Source organism: Mchenga conophoros, linkage group LG16 (genome assembly GCF_057382185.1).
Source record: "Mchenga conophoros isolate Kocher_MC1m ecotype Shallow Benthic linkage group LG16, M_conophoros_male_GT1.1, whole genome shotgun sequence".
In the NCBI taxonomy this organism is placed as follows: Eukaryota; Metazoa; Chordata; class Actinopteri; order Cichliformes; family Cichlidae; genus Mchenga; species Mchenga conophoros.
This window is the reverse complement of record NC_140541.1, coordinates 16,572,131-16,590,429: the sequence shown is the minus strand read 5'-3', so window position 1 is coordinate 16,590,429 and position 18,299 is coordinate 16,572,131. Positions and strand designations below refer to the sequence as shown.

At 39.4% G+C, this 18,299-nt stretch overlaps 1 protein-coding gene across 1 annotated transcript in view; it reads left to right on the top strand.

Moving 5' to 3' along the window:
* Nucleotides 1–551: 551 nt before the first annotated feature.
* clybl (citrate lyase beta like) overlaps nucleotides 552–18,299 on the top strand; it is a 67,389-nt gene continuing 49,641 nt past the window's right edge. Inside the window, exon 1 of the mRNA XM_085249720.1 lies at nucleotides 552–678. Coding sequence (XP_085105846.1) covers nucleotides 635–678 — 44 coding nt within the window. The 5' untranslated portion in view covers nucleotides 552–634. The remainder of the gene's footprint in view (nucleotides 679–18,299) is intronic.

The following is an 18,299-nucleotide window of genomic DNA, read 5'->3' as shown; positions in this document are numbered from 1 at the left end:
AAGCTCTACAATAAATCCAGCAGCACATTCACATTTAAATTCAAACACAGCCCAAAGGCTGTCCTCTGAATGCTGACATTTGGAGCAAATCTCCTGCTGACTTAATCATGGCAAATACTATGTGTCATTTGTGCACCACACTTGGACCTGGCTGATGGTAGCTGTAGTAATTCACCACTGCTGCGAGAGACAACTCCTGGGGTGACGTGCCTCGTGCTCAAATCTCACTTTCACTTTGTTTCCCCCATTTCCTTCCATTTGAAGCTCCGGGCAGTCTGTGCCTTCAAAGAGCAGACAGTTCATGTGAGGACCAGTTCAGAGAGACAGTACTCTGAGATGATGTGTAATCCACAGAAACTTTGACTTTAGTTTTTATGCAGCTGCTCTTATTTTGTTGAATTACTCTTTATTTCTGCTACTTTATCACAACTGTTGGACTGGAAACATATTTCATCCGCTGCACTTTATCCTCGACAGCAGTCTCAGCCAGTTACTCTCTGTTTACCACTCCATGTGCTAACAGCACTCCAGATACGCCCCTTCCCAGGCTGTGGCCAATCACATGATTCAAGCTGCACACACGCGCCGCTAGTGAAGCCAATCGCCGCTTGCTCTTGTAGCGTCATCGGAAAACATGGCGGCGCACATTACTAGAGCTGTGAAACAACTTGTCCCACAGTAAGTCAATTTATTTTCAGTTTATCTCGATTGAAAATGATGATTTGACCTGTCGGCTGAGGAGGAAAAAAACAAAACACACTGTAAATATTTAGGCGCTAATTTTTATGAATAGGTTTTCCTGCTCATAGCGTGCAGCTAGCAGCTGCTGGTCAAATGTCACTTGTTTTGTAGGCGGTGGAGAAGCAGCTGTGTTTGTAGCAACATGTTTTTACAGCCTTGCGTTTTCCAAAATAACGGAATACACAGTTTTTGTTTATTTTTATTGTAGCAACGTGGCTGTTATTTGTTGAACGACTTTAGTAATGTAGTGTAAGAATGTGTGACTCATTCTGCCCAGGGTCGCAGTTTTACAGCACATCTAATGTGAGGTGGGAAACGAAGTAAAAATGTTACTGGGGCCAAGAGGTAGTGTGTAATTTGATAACTAAGTAAAACATTAAACACAGACCGTGTGCTATGCAGGTTTGGCTTTTGTGAGGGACATTTGCTTTTTTTTTTAATGCAACTTTTCCGACGACTTTGCAAAGAAAATATAATAACATAAAAGTTTGACAGTTATTTTCTTGCATTGCGGTAGTCGTCCTCCACTCCACTATTGCCCCTTTTCTTTCCCGTAACTTTTAAAGAAAAAGTTATTTTACTGCTGTTCTCTCTAGTGATCATCTTTGGATGAATTCCCATCAAAATCCAAATATATCACCACACCTCTTTTTTATGTTTTTGTTTTTCTAAGACACATATTTCTTATGTTTGTGTCATATTTACAAGATTAGATCACAGGGTTGCATTCTGCTCCTTGAAAATAACCTGGGGAAAAGTTGCCTTCCTTTGGCAACTTTATAAGTTTCTACCTTGGCTTTGCTGTAGCTGCATTTCATTTTCTTTGCTGTACTTTCGGTCATAAATTGTGACTTCACGGTGAATCGCAATTTTCTCCATAGGCAGCAGAAGATGGTGACAGGTCAACCTTTGCTCTAAATGTGCACTGTTTGATAGACATTTAACACAGTCCCATAATGACAACGTTCCCCCCTTTCTCCTTAGACAGTGGATAAAAGCCCAGTCTAGAAACGCATTCGTCCTGCAGTGCTCACTTTAGAAATGCTGGAGCCAGTTGAAATGCTGGATATCAAATGCTGTACACTTACGCATAACATGGGATACTCTATCACTTTACACTGTTGCAGACTTCTTTGATATGCTGTGGTTGAGTGATGAATAAAAGATGCATATTCATATGAAAATCAAACCAAAACCACATCATAATTGGAGGAAAAGTAAATGATCCTCACTGTTAAAGGAGCTCTGTGCAACCTCGGAGAGCCATTCTTATTAATGATACTCAAATGAGGCTAGTGTACTAATCTTCACCTGCTCACTGACACAAGCAAAATTCTAGGTGAACTCACATCAGTGACATACTCTAAGTGCTCAGAAGCCTTACTTTGATTATAGGAATATAACCAGAATACAAGCAGTTGGCAACCAGTTGAATTGAGTCTCCTCTTCCAAAGAGGTGTCCTGCAGGTGAGTTGTGCTCAGCTTGTGTGCTGATGCTGTTTCACGTTCAGTTAATGGGGAGTTTGTGAGTAAATGTTACAAAAAATTCAGTGCAGTCATCGTGCAACCACTGATTTTTTTCTCCCTTCCTAGTTGCAAGGAAGTTGCCAGTTTCCAGTTATGCTGCTGTGATAAATGCAAATGCTAATGACTTTTGCGACATATAATCAAATCAATGGAACAATATACCAGCCCTGCAATAAACTGGACTTTCTTCAAGGGTAGGGATGGGTATCGAAAACCGGTTCTTGTTGAGAACCGGTTCCCACTGTTTCAATTCCTTGGAATTGTTTGCCATTTTTGCAAACGATTCCCTTATCGATTCCAGTTGCCCCGAATGACGTCATCACGTTGCGGAGCGTCATTTACCTGGCACTACGAGTATGCAAAAGCATTTGCTCACAAAACATGCGATGACCTTAAATGAATGTCGTGTTTTTAATTCCGCTCCGGACTCGTGAAGTTCAACCCAGCAGCAGCGGTAACGTTTGCACGTCCTCTCCCGTTAATGCGGCAGGTAAATAACAGTGCATATTATGTTAGCGCGATCTGCCTTATTACAAAACCTGCCATTACTGTGCATTTAGGTGACCATGATGAGAGAGACAGACAGAGTCTGGCTCAGATGCTGGCAGTTCTCGCTGCAGTCTACCGGTAGCGTCTCCTTTCAGGCCAGGATAGATGAATGACACCAAGCAGTGACTAAGTTTGTGGTAAAAGGCTTACACCCATTTGCCACAGCAGATGCCCCCGATTTCACTTTGGTAAGTGAATGTGTTTAATTGTAGGCAGGGACATTACTGGATATTCTTGTGTAATTGCCACAGAACAATTTATGTTATACTTTGTTATTGCTACTGAAGAATATTTATTTTATTATTTTACATTTACAATTTTTTTTCCTGGGGACCCTGTGACACCCCATTGAAGAGCCGTAGGCTGGATCTCTTTAAGATCTCACTGCTGGGTTTGTAAGGCCATGTTACTCCTAAATTTCTATCTTGTTCAAAGAGAAGATATAAAACAAAGTTCTAAGCCAGGGGTGTCAAACTCAAACACACAGTGGGCCAAAATTCAAAACTGGAACAAAGTTGCGGGCTAACGTTAATATTTATTGAAATATATTTATTGCTCCAGATATAAGAATGAATCTTTTCTTATGGACTCAAACACGTTTTGCTGAAAAACTGAATATGGAATAAGCAAAGCTTAATACTAAACAATATATATATATTAGCTGTATAATACCAGTAGGCCAGCTCTGATAGTAATTTGGTATGGCTTCGCGGGCCAAATGTGATTAGGCTGCGGGCCAAATTTGGCCCGCGGGCCAGAGTTTGACACCTATGTTCTAAGCTAATCGACCTTAGTGTTCTCCTTTTTTAAAGAGAATCGATAAGAGAATCGATAAAGAATCGAATCGTTAAACAGAATCGAAAATGGAATCGGAATCGTGAAAATCTTATCAATACCCATCCCTATTCAAGGGTTAACTCAGGTTTTTAGGTGTGGTACTTTGTGGTGATGCTGAGTGGAGGTGTTTCTTTTAATTTAACCTCTAAATGTGGAAAATGTGTGCTGAATTGATATTAGTATCTGGAATACTGGTAGACCAATACAGTGCACATAAACTGGTCATTACAGTCATAAAACTACATTTATGGAATTGCGCCTGATTGAATAAAGTGCCTGTTACATTTTACAGTTAGTCTTTTGTTATTATCTTTAGACACTTTTTTGCCATCAGAACTACCTTCATTCTTTGTGACGCATATTCAACTAGGTATTGGAAACAGTCTTCAGAGATTTTGGTCCATATTGACATCACAGCATCACGCAGTTGCTGCAGATTTGTCACCTGTGCATCTGTGATGCATGTCTCCCATTCCACTACATCCCAAAAGTGCTAAATTGTGATCTAGCGACTGTGAAGACCATCTGAGTACAGTGAACTCATTGTCATGTTCAAGAAACAAGTTTGAGATGCTTTGTCACAATGTGTGATATCTTGTTGGAAGCACCCTTCAGAAGATGGGTACACTGTGGCCATAAAAGGATGGACATAGCCAGCAACAATACCGGGGTAGGCTGTGGTGTTTTAATGATGTTCATTTGGTACCAAAGTGTACCAAGAAAATATCCCCAGACTATTAGACCATCAGTATTCTGAACCGTTGATACAATTCAAGATGGATCCATGCTTTCATGTTGTTTACACCAAAATCTCCCCCTACCATCTGAATGTCACAGCAGAAATGGAGACTCGCCAGATCAACTAATATTTTTTACAATCTTTGCTATGTTTTTAGTGTGAAAGTTCACTAAAGTAAACTGCAGGGGGAAACTGAAAATGTTCCTTACAACAAACCTAATGAGACTCTTATATATGGTCATTTTAAAGGAGCTAACACAGGAAAAGTGGCTAAAGACAAAGCTAACCAGAGACCAGAGTATGTTAGAAGGCAGCAGGCTCAATAAGAGCAAATGATCAAAGGAGTTATGGGAAAATTATGGAGATGAGTGAAAAAGAGAAATGGTTGACGTCCGTTTATCTGCTGAAGCTATAAACATACTAGAAAATGATGGAAGTACCTGAAATTTGTTTTGTTATATAATTCTGGGGAACTTGCTGTTGCTTGCTAAGTAAAACCTGTCATGTAAACGTGGGTGTACAGCAGCTCATTTTATCAGTATGTCTTTTCAGTAGAAGAGCACTTTATTATCAGTTGTTTACTTGATATACATTTGGAGAGATCGTGAAGTTTAATAATCTCTTTAAGTTGACTATATATGCAACAGTATTGCCAGGTCACACTTACCGAAAAATCAGAAATTGGAATTAGTCAAATAAATTGAAATCAGTGCATCTCTACACTGGTATCAACAAGGAATTTTCACCCAGAGAACTGCCACTCTCTGGATAGTTTCTCTTTTTGGATCGTTCTCTGGAAACCCATGGATTGGTGTGAAAATTGCAGTACATCAGCTTTTTTTTTTTTTTTTTTAATATCTAGGCAAGCCAATGTGGCACCAACAACCATAAATCACCTTTCGTCTTCACTCTGGTACTTGATTTGCTCTTCAGCACATCATCTTGACCATGTTTAAGTGCCTAAAATGTTTTTGTTTGCTGCCATGTGATTGACTGACTAACAAGTAGTTGAACAGCTGTACCTAATGAAGTGGCAGGTGTGTGTACCTGAACAACAGGCACAGCACAGAGTAGGAAATGACAACAACCAACTTTACCCAAATGTTTGAGAAGAGGAAATGTCCAGACTACAAATAGTAGAATAAAAGCAGGTAATTTCTTTTTGGTGACAAGCGATCTGTTGAAAATTACTTTAATAATGACTTTGTGTTTAAGAATGACAATTTTCAGTCTGTAATTTAGCAACTTAAATACTTTTAAAGTGTTTCATCATATAAAAGCATATAAAATTCTAAATCAAGATTGGAATTTGTCTAGAAGTTTGACAACACATTAGTGTACTTACATTCTTACAGAGACAGTACTCTTGTTAGGCAGGTATGTTTTTCTTTTTCGCTTCTTAATATTGTCTACTAGCATGATATTATTGCCAAATTAACAGGAGGCGAAAACCAGTTAAGCTAATGGGTATGCCTTTATGGGTTTGTAATTGGTATTCATTAAATTAGGAAATAATACAAGATTCACTCATATAGCTTTTTCAGCTCAGTTGTTTGTTACCAAATAATAATAACAATGGAGTCTCTTCTTCCTGTGTGGCACCTGTCAGGCTTGTGGTACTACAGAGAAGATGATGTCCCAAGTCACTAGGCTTCATCCTCTGCAACAATAAATGTCTTTTTTTTTCAATCTTTTCATTTTCTTTTTGCTCTTTTTTGCTTTTTGTTTTTGTTATTTCCCATTTTGTTCTCTTTTTTAACATTAAACCAGTGGAAAACTGGAACAACTAATAAACACTGGCCACTGACATAGTTGTATGCCAGTATCGGCCAGTATCAGCTGATACTGATATTTGGCCAATGCAAATGGACTAGGAATAGTCGTAATTTTCATAAATAACAATTATTAAGTTATTTAAAACAAAATAAACAAACAGTATATGTGACTATTTTGTGTTAAATATTTTGCATCTTATTACATGTAAAGTGTGTGTGACACTGAGATTAGATGTGACTATATAAACAGGAGAACTCCTGTGTGGAATTCCTGCCAAAATAAATGAAAATGAAGTCGATGTGTAAACTGCCAGGTATGTGTAGTCATTTGAGAGCAGTTTGGTGAAGAATAGTTGACTGAAAATCTCTCTCCTGCGAGCTAGCACAGCAAAACATGCCAATATTGCTGTAAACCATGGCACACAAGGGCAATGTTATAAGATAGTCATGGGATAGTTAAGAGGGGTATAATGATTCCAAAATCAAGACACAAATGTAAGCAATATTTCCATCTCCACGTATCATGATACCCATGTGTAGATGTTAATACTCAGTCAGATTTTTCAGCTAACAAATGAACTGCGGATCTGTCATAGTAATGGATTTAAATGTTTGTTTATGATGTGTTAAAAATGTAGCTAATTCAATTTTGCTGTCATTTATCCCCACTAAAGAAAAAGGGGAGCAATAGTTTTTGTTAATTTCTGTAGGAAAACATAAGGATGAACAAATTTAAATGTAAACTGTCATAAAACAAACAAACAAACAAAAAAAGACCGGTGCTGCCTTCCAATCTGCTCTTTTGATTTTAGTCCTTTTTCTTGCTTATGACTTATAAGTTCATAGAATTCAAATATTATATTGCTGGGATACTGCTGCTACACTTGAGTGTGTTTTTGTTACATGGTTCACGAGATCCATTGACAGGTGGTTAACAGTCAGAGCTGCTTATTGCTTTCCTACATTTGTAAATTGTCATGCATGTCTCTTAAGAGGTATAATGAGACACTTCAAACAGTTTGCATGTTTGTCACAAAGAACTTTTAGTGAGTTTAATATTCTATTAATGTGTCTGTTCAGGTCAACAACATCGTGACATGTGGCTCTAATTCAAGGCATATGAATTTCCAGAGGCACAAAGCTGATGATCCTGCCACATTAGAGTGTGAAGTGACTGTCACGCCAGTCTGGTGTGTGTGTCTGTCTTCTTTCACTTGTGGGGATAGCATGAAAAAGTTTGAAAAAAAATAGTTTCTTTCCTAATCTTACCTAATATTTGCTTAGCATGTCATGTTTTTAATACCACTTTGATAAGAGAAACTGTTTTAGTGGATCATTTAGAAATTGTTTTTCTCATCTGTGCTGATATGAACTGCAGAGGCGTATTAAAAAGTCCACATTCTTAATAGGTTTCATAGTGAATTTGCACTGGTGTCTCTGGGAAGCAGTACCTGAATGGTTAAATGGAGCCCTCTCAGATGGCTGGAGCTAGGAGAGGAATGTGTGTGCTTGTTTTATGGACAGCCTAGAGCCCTCGCCCTGGCATTGGCGGCAGACTGCTCTTTGTCACAAACACCCTCGTGTCAAAGATGCAACAGCATCCTGGAGGAAACATTGATTGCTGCTATGAAGTCGACAAGTGATGAAAGTAGCCTAGAGGTTGTCAATTAAGAGAGCCAAGGCCTGGACCTTATAAGTTAATGGGCAGTTTCCCCTCTCAGGGCCTGCTAGGGCTTTATAGCACAGCTTATAAAATCCTTAAGTGTAATGCACCCCTATAATGTTTTCAATTAAGAGAAAGGGCATAAAGCAGCGCAGACACTTGGCAGTCGTGCTAGAATGTTTATAAAGTGGCATTTGGCATAAATTGTGAGGGGAATTTTCAATTGCCCCAGTTGTTTTAAGCAGCAGCTACTGTGCAGAATTTTATTTTGATGGCACTTCATGCTGACTGGAAGCATTACAGACTTCCTGTTGTCTTCCCATTACCAGTTCTTTTAGCTTGGTCATATGGATGCACAGCCAGGAGTTTAAAAGCTTCGTATTCCAAGTTATAAAAGAGATTAGAAACATGCAGAATTTGAATATACATGTCTAATATTATAATGCCTTAATTGTAGCGCAAAGTGCTATTCAGTCTGAATACATTAGTAATTTCACACTAAATTCGGCTAATTTAATTTCAAAACTATATAATGCCACAGGAATTTTCATGCAAAGCAATTAAGGAAAATAAAATAAAAACCAACATTTTATTAACTGAAAAAGCAATTAGCAGTTGCACGCCACAGAAAGCCGTGTTTGTAATGCTCTTAGAAGTATACAGTTATATGCAATAATTCTAAATGGCTAACGAAAATCCCTCTGCTCATCTGGTGTCCTCTGTGGCTGAGCTTTCTTTGGCTTCCGGTAGGAAAATAAATGAGTGTTAAATAAACACCAGAGTGTTGACACTTCATTTCCTCATTGATTGGTGGTGGAAGCTGAGCTTAAGGTGTGTGGCCGTAATCCAATCAAGCAAGAAAACAACCGTGGGGACCTTGAGTGAGCAGGTTGGTCAAGTAACATCAAACCCTTCCTTTCTTTATCCGTTTTTTTTTTCTAAATCTAACCTTTTTTTTTTCTTTACTGTTCATGTTATATGTCAGCTGAGCTGGTGTTTTATCAAGCTGAATTATGCAACACCCCCAAAATACAGGATATGACTTAAATATACCAACTATACTGATACAGCATTAGTGTCTATATTTAAAAGTGACTATCAAGTAGGGGCTTTTCACTTTAGCCTCAGAATCAATAAATTGCTCTATTACCTGTTGTTGACCCAGCTAAGCTCGCCTTTGAAATCTGTTACAGAGCATTAACACATGTTGCTGTGTGAAAACAAAGCTCTGACGACTGGCGTGGGGACCAGCTGAGTAAACAGGGATGAGAGAGAAGAGCTGGCAGAGTAGAGAGGCCTACACTTGTCCCTTAACTGACCAAGGTGGATCCATACGGCCAACAGATGGATATGTTAACCTGTATCTACAGAGGGGGAGGGAAAAAAAATCCAATCAAAACAAGTATCTCTGCTCTAGCGCTTAAGCCTTTGATCAATAGCACATCTTCGGCTCCAGAGTAGGACTTCTTACGACCTCGGTGCGCACATGGAATTGCATCTGTATAAACACGACCAGGGAGGAATGTGTGAACAATGCAACAAAAGAATTTTGTTCTAGAGACATGCGGTGGACTTGGCTAGCGGGTGGTTTATGTGGTTAAGAATTTGAGCGTGGTGGTCGAATTGAATGAGAAGCTGGGGAAATATTCTGTTATTAATGAAAACAAAAGTGGGGAAACTTGTGTTTTTGCTTTTTAGAGATGTGAGCCAATCCAAGTGCTGTGATGAAAGTATAACGTACAGGTATTTTAGTTCTAACCGCTGAAAATGGATGTAATGCATACATTATATAGGTTTCAAGTGGCATAGTGGAAGCTGTTAAAAACTAAATGTATCAGTAAATCATGATCAGCATGTTTTTGATTGATTAAAAGCCAAATTATAGGTCATTTCAATCTCTTTTGATTGCCATGACTCGTTTTAACCTACTTACAACTGATTTAACTCTACCGAAGCATATATTGTACAGATGACTGACAGTTTCTCACACAGACTCTGTTTGGTTCTTGCTGTTTAGCCCATGTACCATTAATTGGGTAGCAGTCAAAGTTGTGTGTGGGCAGGATATTACTTCCAGGTTTGGAGTTAGCTCCTCTGTCAAAAGGCCAGAGTTTTTTGGAGGCCCGTTAAATTCATAGAGATTTGGATTCAGTTAACAACTCAGAAACCTGTAGGAGTAGATTTGTGTCACTGGGACTGAGCGGTTATTAACAGGGAATGATATATCTTGTCTCATCACGTCTTCCTCTGCCACGATCATGTTTAGGTCTTCTCACGGCACCAAGGTTGGCTCATTGCCATGGTGATGGTCGGCTAGTTCCAGCGCGATGAGGTGTAATTTACCCAGCATTTCCTGTCTGATACACAGCAAACTAATGAGTAAGAGGCCTGCTTTTATAGCAAAGTGTTGCTAACTGGGCACAGCAGGGGGGGATTGAGTGTGTGTGGTGTATGTGTTAGCGCTGTTCCCTGTATCATTTTGCGCTAGGAAGCTTATGTGTATGTATGCCTATATGTGAAAGTATCTGTAAGGGTCAGTGTTGGGGCCACATGGCTGCAGTTCTTTGATTAACCCCTCGGTGTCAGTGTTGACAGTGGGTCTTCTTATGAGAAAGTCTTTTAGAGAAGCTTCTGAGTTTTAGTCTATTAGAAGGTGAAGCTTTATCTCATGAATTTCCCTCATTAAATAGTCACACACTGTCACTAAGTGACTGCCCAGAAAACCTGATTTTCTGCATTGTGGCATCAAATACCTTTAGATGTCTGATATTTTGCTCTACGTCACAAACTAATTATTGAGTTTTGGTATAAAAATGTTTAGTAGCATCACGGTGAGCTTTGACCACACGTTTTTAATCTGATCATAAGTTTGTCGAGTTTGAACCTTTTTTTCTATCATATGTAATGAAGTTTACTCTGGTATTCCTGAGTGTATTCTCAAGAAGGTGTGCCACTCTATATGATTCATAGAAAATTTAAAATTTAACGACACTTAAAGCTAAGCCTTCGGGTGAAAGGAGTAGATAACTTATTCTTCTTTCACCCGAATTTTAAAAAATAAGGAAAGAAAAATATGATTTATTTGGGTGGGAAGCAAAGAGTTTTTGGTATTTTGCAGAATTTCAAACTTGGAAATTTTGGTTTTATAACTTCTCATCAAATCCCTGGCACCAGCACTGGTTGCAGACAGGCAGCCTCCTGTTAGCACTACACTTCATTAGAACCAGGTTTCAGTGGTACCACACACGTTCAAACAGCAGGACCATCTCCCCAGCATCAAAGGATATTTTATACAAAGGCTTGTCTCTGTGTCTGTCTTCCTATCACTGTCTGCTAATGATGCATGCTGCACACATTTAAACATTGATACCTTCCCTTTTTACACTCTCAAACTCTTAAAGCCAGATTTCACTTCTCTTTCTCTCTCTTTTTGGCTCGCTTTTTCTCTCTTGGTGTCTTTCTCTCTCTCGCTCTCTCGCTCTCTGCCGTTCGTGGTGTTTGTTTGGCTGCTGGGTTTTGTTTGTTTATTGTTTCCAGATGGCAGACGCAGACTTCATTTGTGTGGCTTTCAAGTTCCCAGAGAGCTTTTTACTGCCTTGGCTCAAGCGCTTATCCTGTTTCCTCTAGCCAGGCTTTATGATGGGCCCTTTTATATGTAGCAACTGGAAACAACTGTCACTACCAGTCTACGTCGTTGGAGATGGGGAGAAAGCCTGGAGAAACTTTCTTGCTTATCATGGGAACATCTTCATTACCCGGAGAACAATGGAACGTCAGATGAGGACAATGTTTTGGCTTTTTTTCTGAGAGGGCTAAATTTTCTAGTGTCATAAAATTAGAAAGAGTACACTTGATGTTGTTAAGATACAGTGCACAAAATGAGAGTAGGGCAGCATGCTTATAATAGTGATGAAGCTGGTAGTGTTTTTTTTTTTTTTCTTTTTTCCTTTTTCCAGGACCTCGCTGAGTCTAGTCTGGGCATCATTAAGCGCTGTGACATCACTTATTTACAGGAACCCAGGAGGGCAACTTGCCCAGTAAATGTGGGGGAGGACCAGTGCATGTCTTTACTCATCGGATGCGGTTTTAAGACGGGGCAGTAATCAAAGCTCTCGGCTATATAAAACCCACCCCTTCTCCTTAAGGAGGCCTTTTCTTCTGGCTGCTGCTGAATGGGTGATTGCCTTGGCATACCAACCTGCCTAATCCCATTTCTAGTAGTGATTTAACAGAGTATAAATGGACAAAGCATTGTGTTTACTCACCTACCCCACAAAAGCTTGTCTCTGCGAGGAAATATAAAAATCTTTGGCCTGTTATTGATTTGGGCTATTGTCAAGAAAGTCGGGCAAGCAGTCATGTTTCCTGAAATAAACACCATTATTTGGCAGATTCTGGGAAGCCAGCTGTTTTGCTGTTCCATTCTTCACCCACTAAAAGTGGTAGCACGTGTCTCTGATGATGTAATCGCTAATCGCAGGATAAGTCTTCCGTTTGTTTACGATCAGCAAAGTCCACGGTGGCTGCCAAGGTAGAAGTCGCGTTGACATATACTGTAGGTTGCAAATGGCAGCACAGTCATTTTACTGACCCACTTGTGACCCTGCACAAGGGGATCTGAGCTAAAGTGTGAGGGGATCAGACTTTAATGTTCACATAATCAGTGGTGTTTGTGTTTTACCACCACTGAGCGCCTGGCTGGCCAGCTAATCTCATCAGGGTTTGGGCTGTGGTGCTGGGGTTAGGGAGAGGACAGTCTAGCACGACCCATATCTCTGTGCCAGGAAGGCTACAACACTCCGGCTCTACTGTGCCGTACCATCAGAATTTACTATGAGGCCCTTTGCCAGAGGGTTTACTACTGAACTGTCTGGCTCAACAAGATAATGCCTCTACTAATGCCCTCTAAAGACACAGACACTCTCACATAGGGTTTGCTTTACAGCACACCAGAACCCTTACTATTAGCACATGCTCATGTTGTGGAGCAAAAACAAACATTGCGGGCAAAACAATTATACAAATAAACAATGTTTAAAAAGTCAGAAGAGACACTTTTACCTTTTGATTTGACAAGGTTGGAACAGTCTTATCACACTGGCAGTGGCAGTGTTTTCCATTTAAGATGTCCTAATTGAGTGAATAATATCCATCCATCCCTTTTCTTCCACTTATCCATTTAAAGGGCGCGGGGCAGCTATTCAAACCTATGATCAAACTATCTCGGCTGCTGTAAATGGAAGCTACTAAGAAGAAAACAAACTGTTGGATCAAATAAATAAAGTGATGGCTTTTTGCATCAGAATAATGCACCAACATGTAAAGAGTGCTGATTTTTTGTTTTCTTTTGTTAGCAGGATTTTTAAAAATTCCTGTTATGGAGGGATTTTTATGAAAATTTTACCAGAATCATCAACTGGCTTTTATTTATTTATTTTTTAAATTTTCTGGTTTATTCTGAAAACCATGTGCTTTGTTATTTAAAGTTCAGCAGCTCCTTAGAAAGCCTTATTGCATGTTCTCATCTGTTTAGCCTTCGGCTGTCTATAAAAATACTTTCTCTCGAAATCTCCGACCTACTTGCACGCAGCTTTTTACCATTTTAGTTTTCCATATGCTGACATTTGATTACATAACAGGTGAGACTAAGTTAACAGTGACATCATTTGAGTACGCTTTATATAAAACAACCCAGGATAATGGCATCTCTGACTATTGCTATAAAAAGTCATCGTGACTAAACACGTACCAGGTGACCTGCCCTCAGGCTGGGCATAAGGGTAGGGTTTGGTTGAAGTCCACTCTTTTTTTTAAAAGAATTTTTGGAAAGCGCAAATAGAAAATCTATGTTGCTTCTTGCTAAAACAGAAATCGGCCACAACCTGAGACGAGGCACAACTAATCTGATGGATGACAGGAAAAAAAGTAGGTCATTTCACCTAAGTTCACCTAATAAACAAGTATCTTGTGGTATAACACACTTGTCACAGATTAAATGTGGAGTATCAACAATGCCCCTCTCATTTAAGAGAAAATAAGCATTTCTTCTTGATGTTCTTGATTATAAAAGATGAGTGGGAGGACCCTGCCTTGTGGAATTGTCCTTAAAAATGACTTGTAATAGTTTACTGTTTAGACATAAAAATTCCAGTTTTAGACCCTTCTTAATATTGTCGCATAAGACTAAAAGGTCTTACAGTATGTATTAAAGTTTGCTTGAAATGGCCTATTGCACACATTGTTGTTTTAGTCAACTGACTCCGTTGCAATCACTTTTCTGCACCCGTGAGAGGTCAGAAACCTGCTCGGTCCTCTCCCTCAGTGCACCATCCAACCACAACATACACACATCCACACTCCAACATGTGCACGCGCACACACAGGAAACAAATCAGCAGCTGGCTGTTTGATGGTCTAATTTAAACCAGTAGTTATTTTTGAGTCAGCTTCAATCCTCTGACATCTCTGCAATTGTGTGGATTGACACAAGGGCATAATAAAGGTAGTTCCTTTATGCGAGGCATGGATAGGTTTCCTGTTTTGATGTTAAGACATATTTCTAAATATTTAGTTTTCCATTTTATTGCAGGGCTAGTTATTGATGTAGCGGCCAGAAATAGCAGCACCACCCCTTTGCGAGCACCTCTCCATCCACACTTCACGTTTACGAACGTTTCATCTGCCTCGCTCAGCTCCAAGTAAAGTTCACAGCTAGTATCAATTCACACCAAAGCTAAACCTACCACAGTGATTAAAAACATAAGAGAAAATCTGCACACCCACCTATGCTTACTTACAAAACTATCTTACAGTAAGACATGTGGGTTCAAAAGAAATATTTGTTTTTCACCCCGTAGTGAGGAGAACTGCATACTGAGGCATCAGCATCATCCATCTTTGAACAGGCTGGATAATACTTCAATTTACAATAATTAATGCAGGATACTCAGACATCCATCTGAGAACACGTGTTCAGATCAAACAAACCATTTAGGCGAGTTAAAATTCTCGCCCAGCCTAATTATCACCTAATAGTTGATGTGACAACAAACAAGTAATTATCTCTTCTTCTGTTAGTCTAACCCAGAAAAGTAGGTACCTCTGTGTATGGCAATAAAGGGTTAATGTGTATGAAATTTAATCCTGGGTGCTAAATGCTTTAAATAGATTTTAGCATAACTCTGCCCTCAAACTCACAATTTTAGTTGACAGACAGCCTCGTTTCTGATCAGTCGATCAGTTATTCAATCAGTCGATCAGTCAGTCGAGTTTTTTTTTTTTTAAAACAAAAGACAAAGCAAAAAAAAAAAAAAAAAAAAAAAAACGCTCCTTGATGTGAAATGTTAAAGACTTGAATGCAGACTTGCACACATAGACACACAAACACAAGCAGCATGGTATATTAGCTTAGCTTTGAAGTGCATGGATTGACAAAGAGACTCCCTCCAATCAAAGGATTACAAACTCCAGTGGAAAAAAAACCCCAAAAAAAACGTGATGCACAAAAGGTGGCCTATGTTCTGTCTGTTTGTGTTTGTCTAAAAGAAAGTCTGTTATGAATTTGTAGTTTGTGTATCTACTTTTGATCTAAATGTACCACATGATGCCTGTTCTTTAAATAACAGAGTTTGTTAAAGATGTCCTACCAGCTTAAGCTCTGGTGTACAAAAGAAGTGTTTGCTGTTGGGCTATATTTTGCATGAATGGTGGATGATGCACCGAATTAAATGGCAGTATAGGCCAGACCACGAGCAAATTGCCATGCCTTTTAGTCCCATCTTCGCTGATGCGGTACTTCCTCAGGCTTTTGTCTTCAGTTTGGGGCACAGCTGTCAGGCTAGGTGCTATCCACGCTCCCCTCCCAAAAACCTCAGTCCACGCGCCACTGCACCCCAAACGCTAAATAGGAGCATTAGACACACCATGTTAAGGGCTGCTGGTGTTTGAGCTGTGGCTTTGGGTGCTTGTCTTGTCCCACGGCCAGAGACATGTGCATTATCACACAGGCACACTCACAGCTGCACACCACACTGCAAAAGTTATCCTTTGCTCCAGATCCCACCATAAAATAATAGATTTATTCAGTTGTGTTAAATGTCCATTGTCCTGTTGCTGACTTCTGTTGTGTCTGTGTGTTGGCCATTGACTGCACTCTGTCCTTTACTTTTTCCCACCCAGCTACAGATCTGCACAGTGAAAACACCCACAAGGCCTATCTACCAATGTGTAGTGTTGCAGATTTTGATTATGCACCACTGGCATCACACCTCAGCAGGATATATCCAAACATGAAAATTAATTCACAGCTAAATGCTACTATATGCAGTCCGAGAGGGAGGGGAAAAGGAGAAATCAAACACAGGTTTACACAAGTGAACAGCCCAGCATTAAAGAGCCAGCATTAAGGAGCCTAAAGGCAGGCAGAGAATGCAGTGTTCATTAATGTGCAAAGCAAACGAAACCTTACTCCCCCACCCGTCACCACACAAAACAACACATGCATGCAAACATGGATACACGCACATGCGATGGTTGTTTTGGAAGAGGGAAGAGCCGTTTAATTTGGGGGAATTTCAACTTGTGTGAAACACTGACCTAAATAAAACAAATGTAAAATACTTCTCCAGCTGCTTAAAAATCAGGTTAATGAAGAAGAAGAATAAAATCAGCATAATGAGCTGAAATTGTAAACAGAGTCTCACTCACAGGAGAGCTCCATTGATCAGTGTAAAATGAGAAAGTTTGGAGAAGCTGCGTGCTGTGTTTATATTGCAAACTTTTGGGGATTTCAAATACCAAGCAAATGTTTTAACTTATAACATTTATTTAAAAGTCACACCGCTCTCACATTCATGCATTTTACTTGGCTGAAGGTATTCTATCGGGATGACTTTAAGCTGCACCTATAACTTCCATTCAGGCTGTCTGTTATGAACTTAAGCATGAAAGTACTTGTGCATGACTTTGTCTCAGAGCAATGCAAATGGAATTGCCCCCTGATGGTTTGGAATGCACCCAGCTGGCCTTTAAAAGGTGATAATTGGAAAATACAGGATGAAGCCACAGTCAAAGTAGGGACCTTGTGTTGGACTGGGTTAGCCACTGCAAAGATGGAGAAGAAAGGAACAAAAGAGATGTACAAGGAAATATAAATGGGAAGAAATATATTAATTTGGTTTTATTCTTTGGATTGTGAAGCCAGAATGCACTTTAAAGTGGAGGAATACTTGCTGTTCCTTCTTTAGGAGGCCTTGTTAAATACTATATTTGCTGTAGTATTTAACACACAGTATTTGAAGTGAATTCTCTGTTCCACAACTAGGAGGTGTGAACTAAAGATGTCACTGATATTTGTTACTATGCTAATGACTAAAATGCTACATTTTGAAAAGGAAGAATATAACCTCTGACTTGGCTTTATGTTTTTGGATGAGGACGATAGGCATTTGTCATTTGCACATTTTCTTACTGAATCTGCCATAGTGAAGATTTGGCATAGAATATGATTTTAATATGGAATTCCACCAACAGGATTTAGAAAGATTGATCACAAACCTGCTGAATGATATTGTTCTAGTTCCTGGGGAAGACAGAAACTATTGAAACCCAGGCCACCAAGTTTCTCAGGTGGAAGCGGCAGTACCACAAGTGGTGGTGACGTGTCATTTTGCAGTGTTACTTAAAAGGAAAAAAATCAATTGCCCTAAACATTTTAAATTCACGGAGGTTTATCTTGCTGTAATACATTAAATCTCTGAGATCATCAGGATGGCAGTAACAAAATTTGTCACACAGGTACATCATAAGCTGCAAACACACTGGAGAGGTTTAGTCATTGCACTTGGTTTTGAAGCTGATGGCTGATCAATTTAATATATTCCAGCTGCCTGGAATATCTAAAATTTAAGACAAGAATAATGAATGAGTCAAGCTGTGTGTCATCATGCTGAAATGAGTCATCATTTCTGCCAGAAGCTCTGGTTGGGTGAAATATGGCTACCTGGTTATATGTCAGTCAACGGTATTTCTGACTCTCATTGGTAGTTACTTCAGTCTTTTGCCTCGAAGTTGAGAAAAGCGTTTCTTATCCACGTCCATCGCCAGCAGTTATTGTGCACATAGTTGCTTGAATTCATGGACCTTCTGTTTTGTCTTTTCACCAGTTGCTGCAAATCACCTCCAAGTTTATGGTGTAGCTTTAGCCCCCCTGAAGGTTGTCTGTATCACTGTTAGATGGTATAATGTTACCTAGCAACCAATGACCAACATAGTGCTTTTGCAACTACAACAACTTCTAAAAGTATTGTATTATTTTAATTTGGCAACAATGGCATCACATTTTTATCCACAAATCATGACTTATGAATGATGCTTTATGATCATCATGTTGCCTAGCAACCATCTAATGCACTAAAATGACAGACTAAACAATACTGTAGCATGGCTATGTAGTAGTAAAAGTAAAACT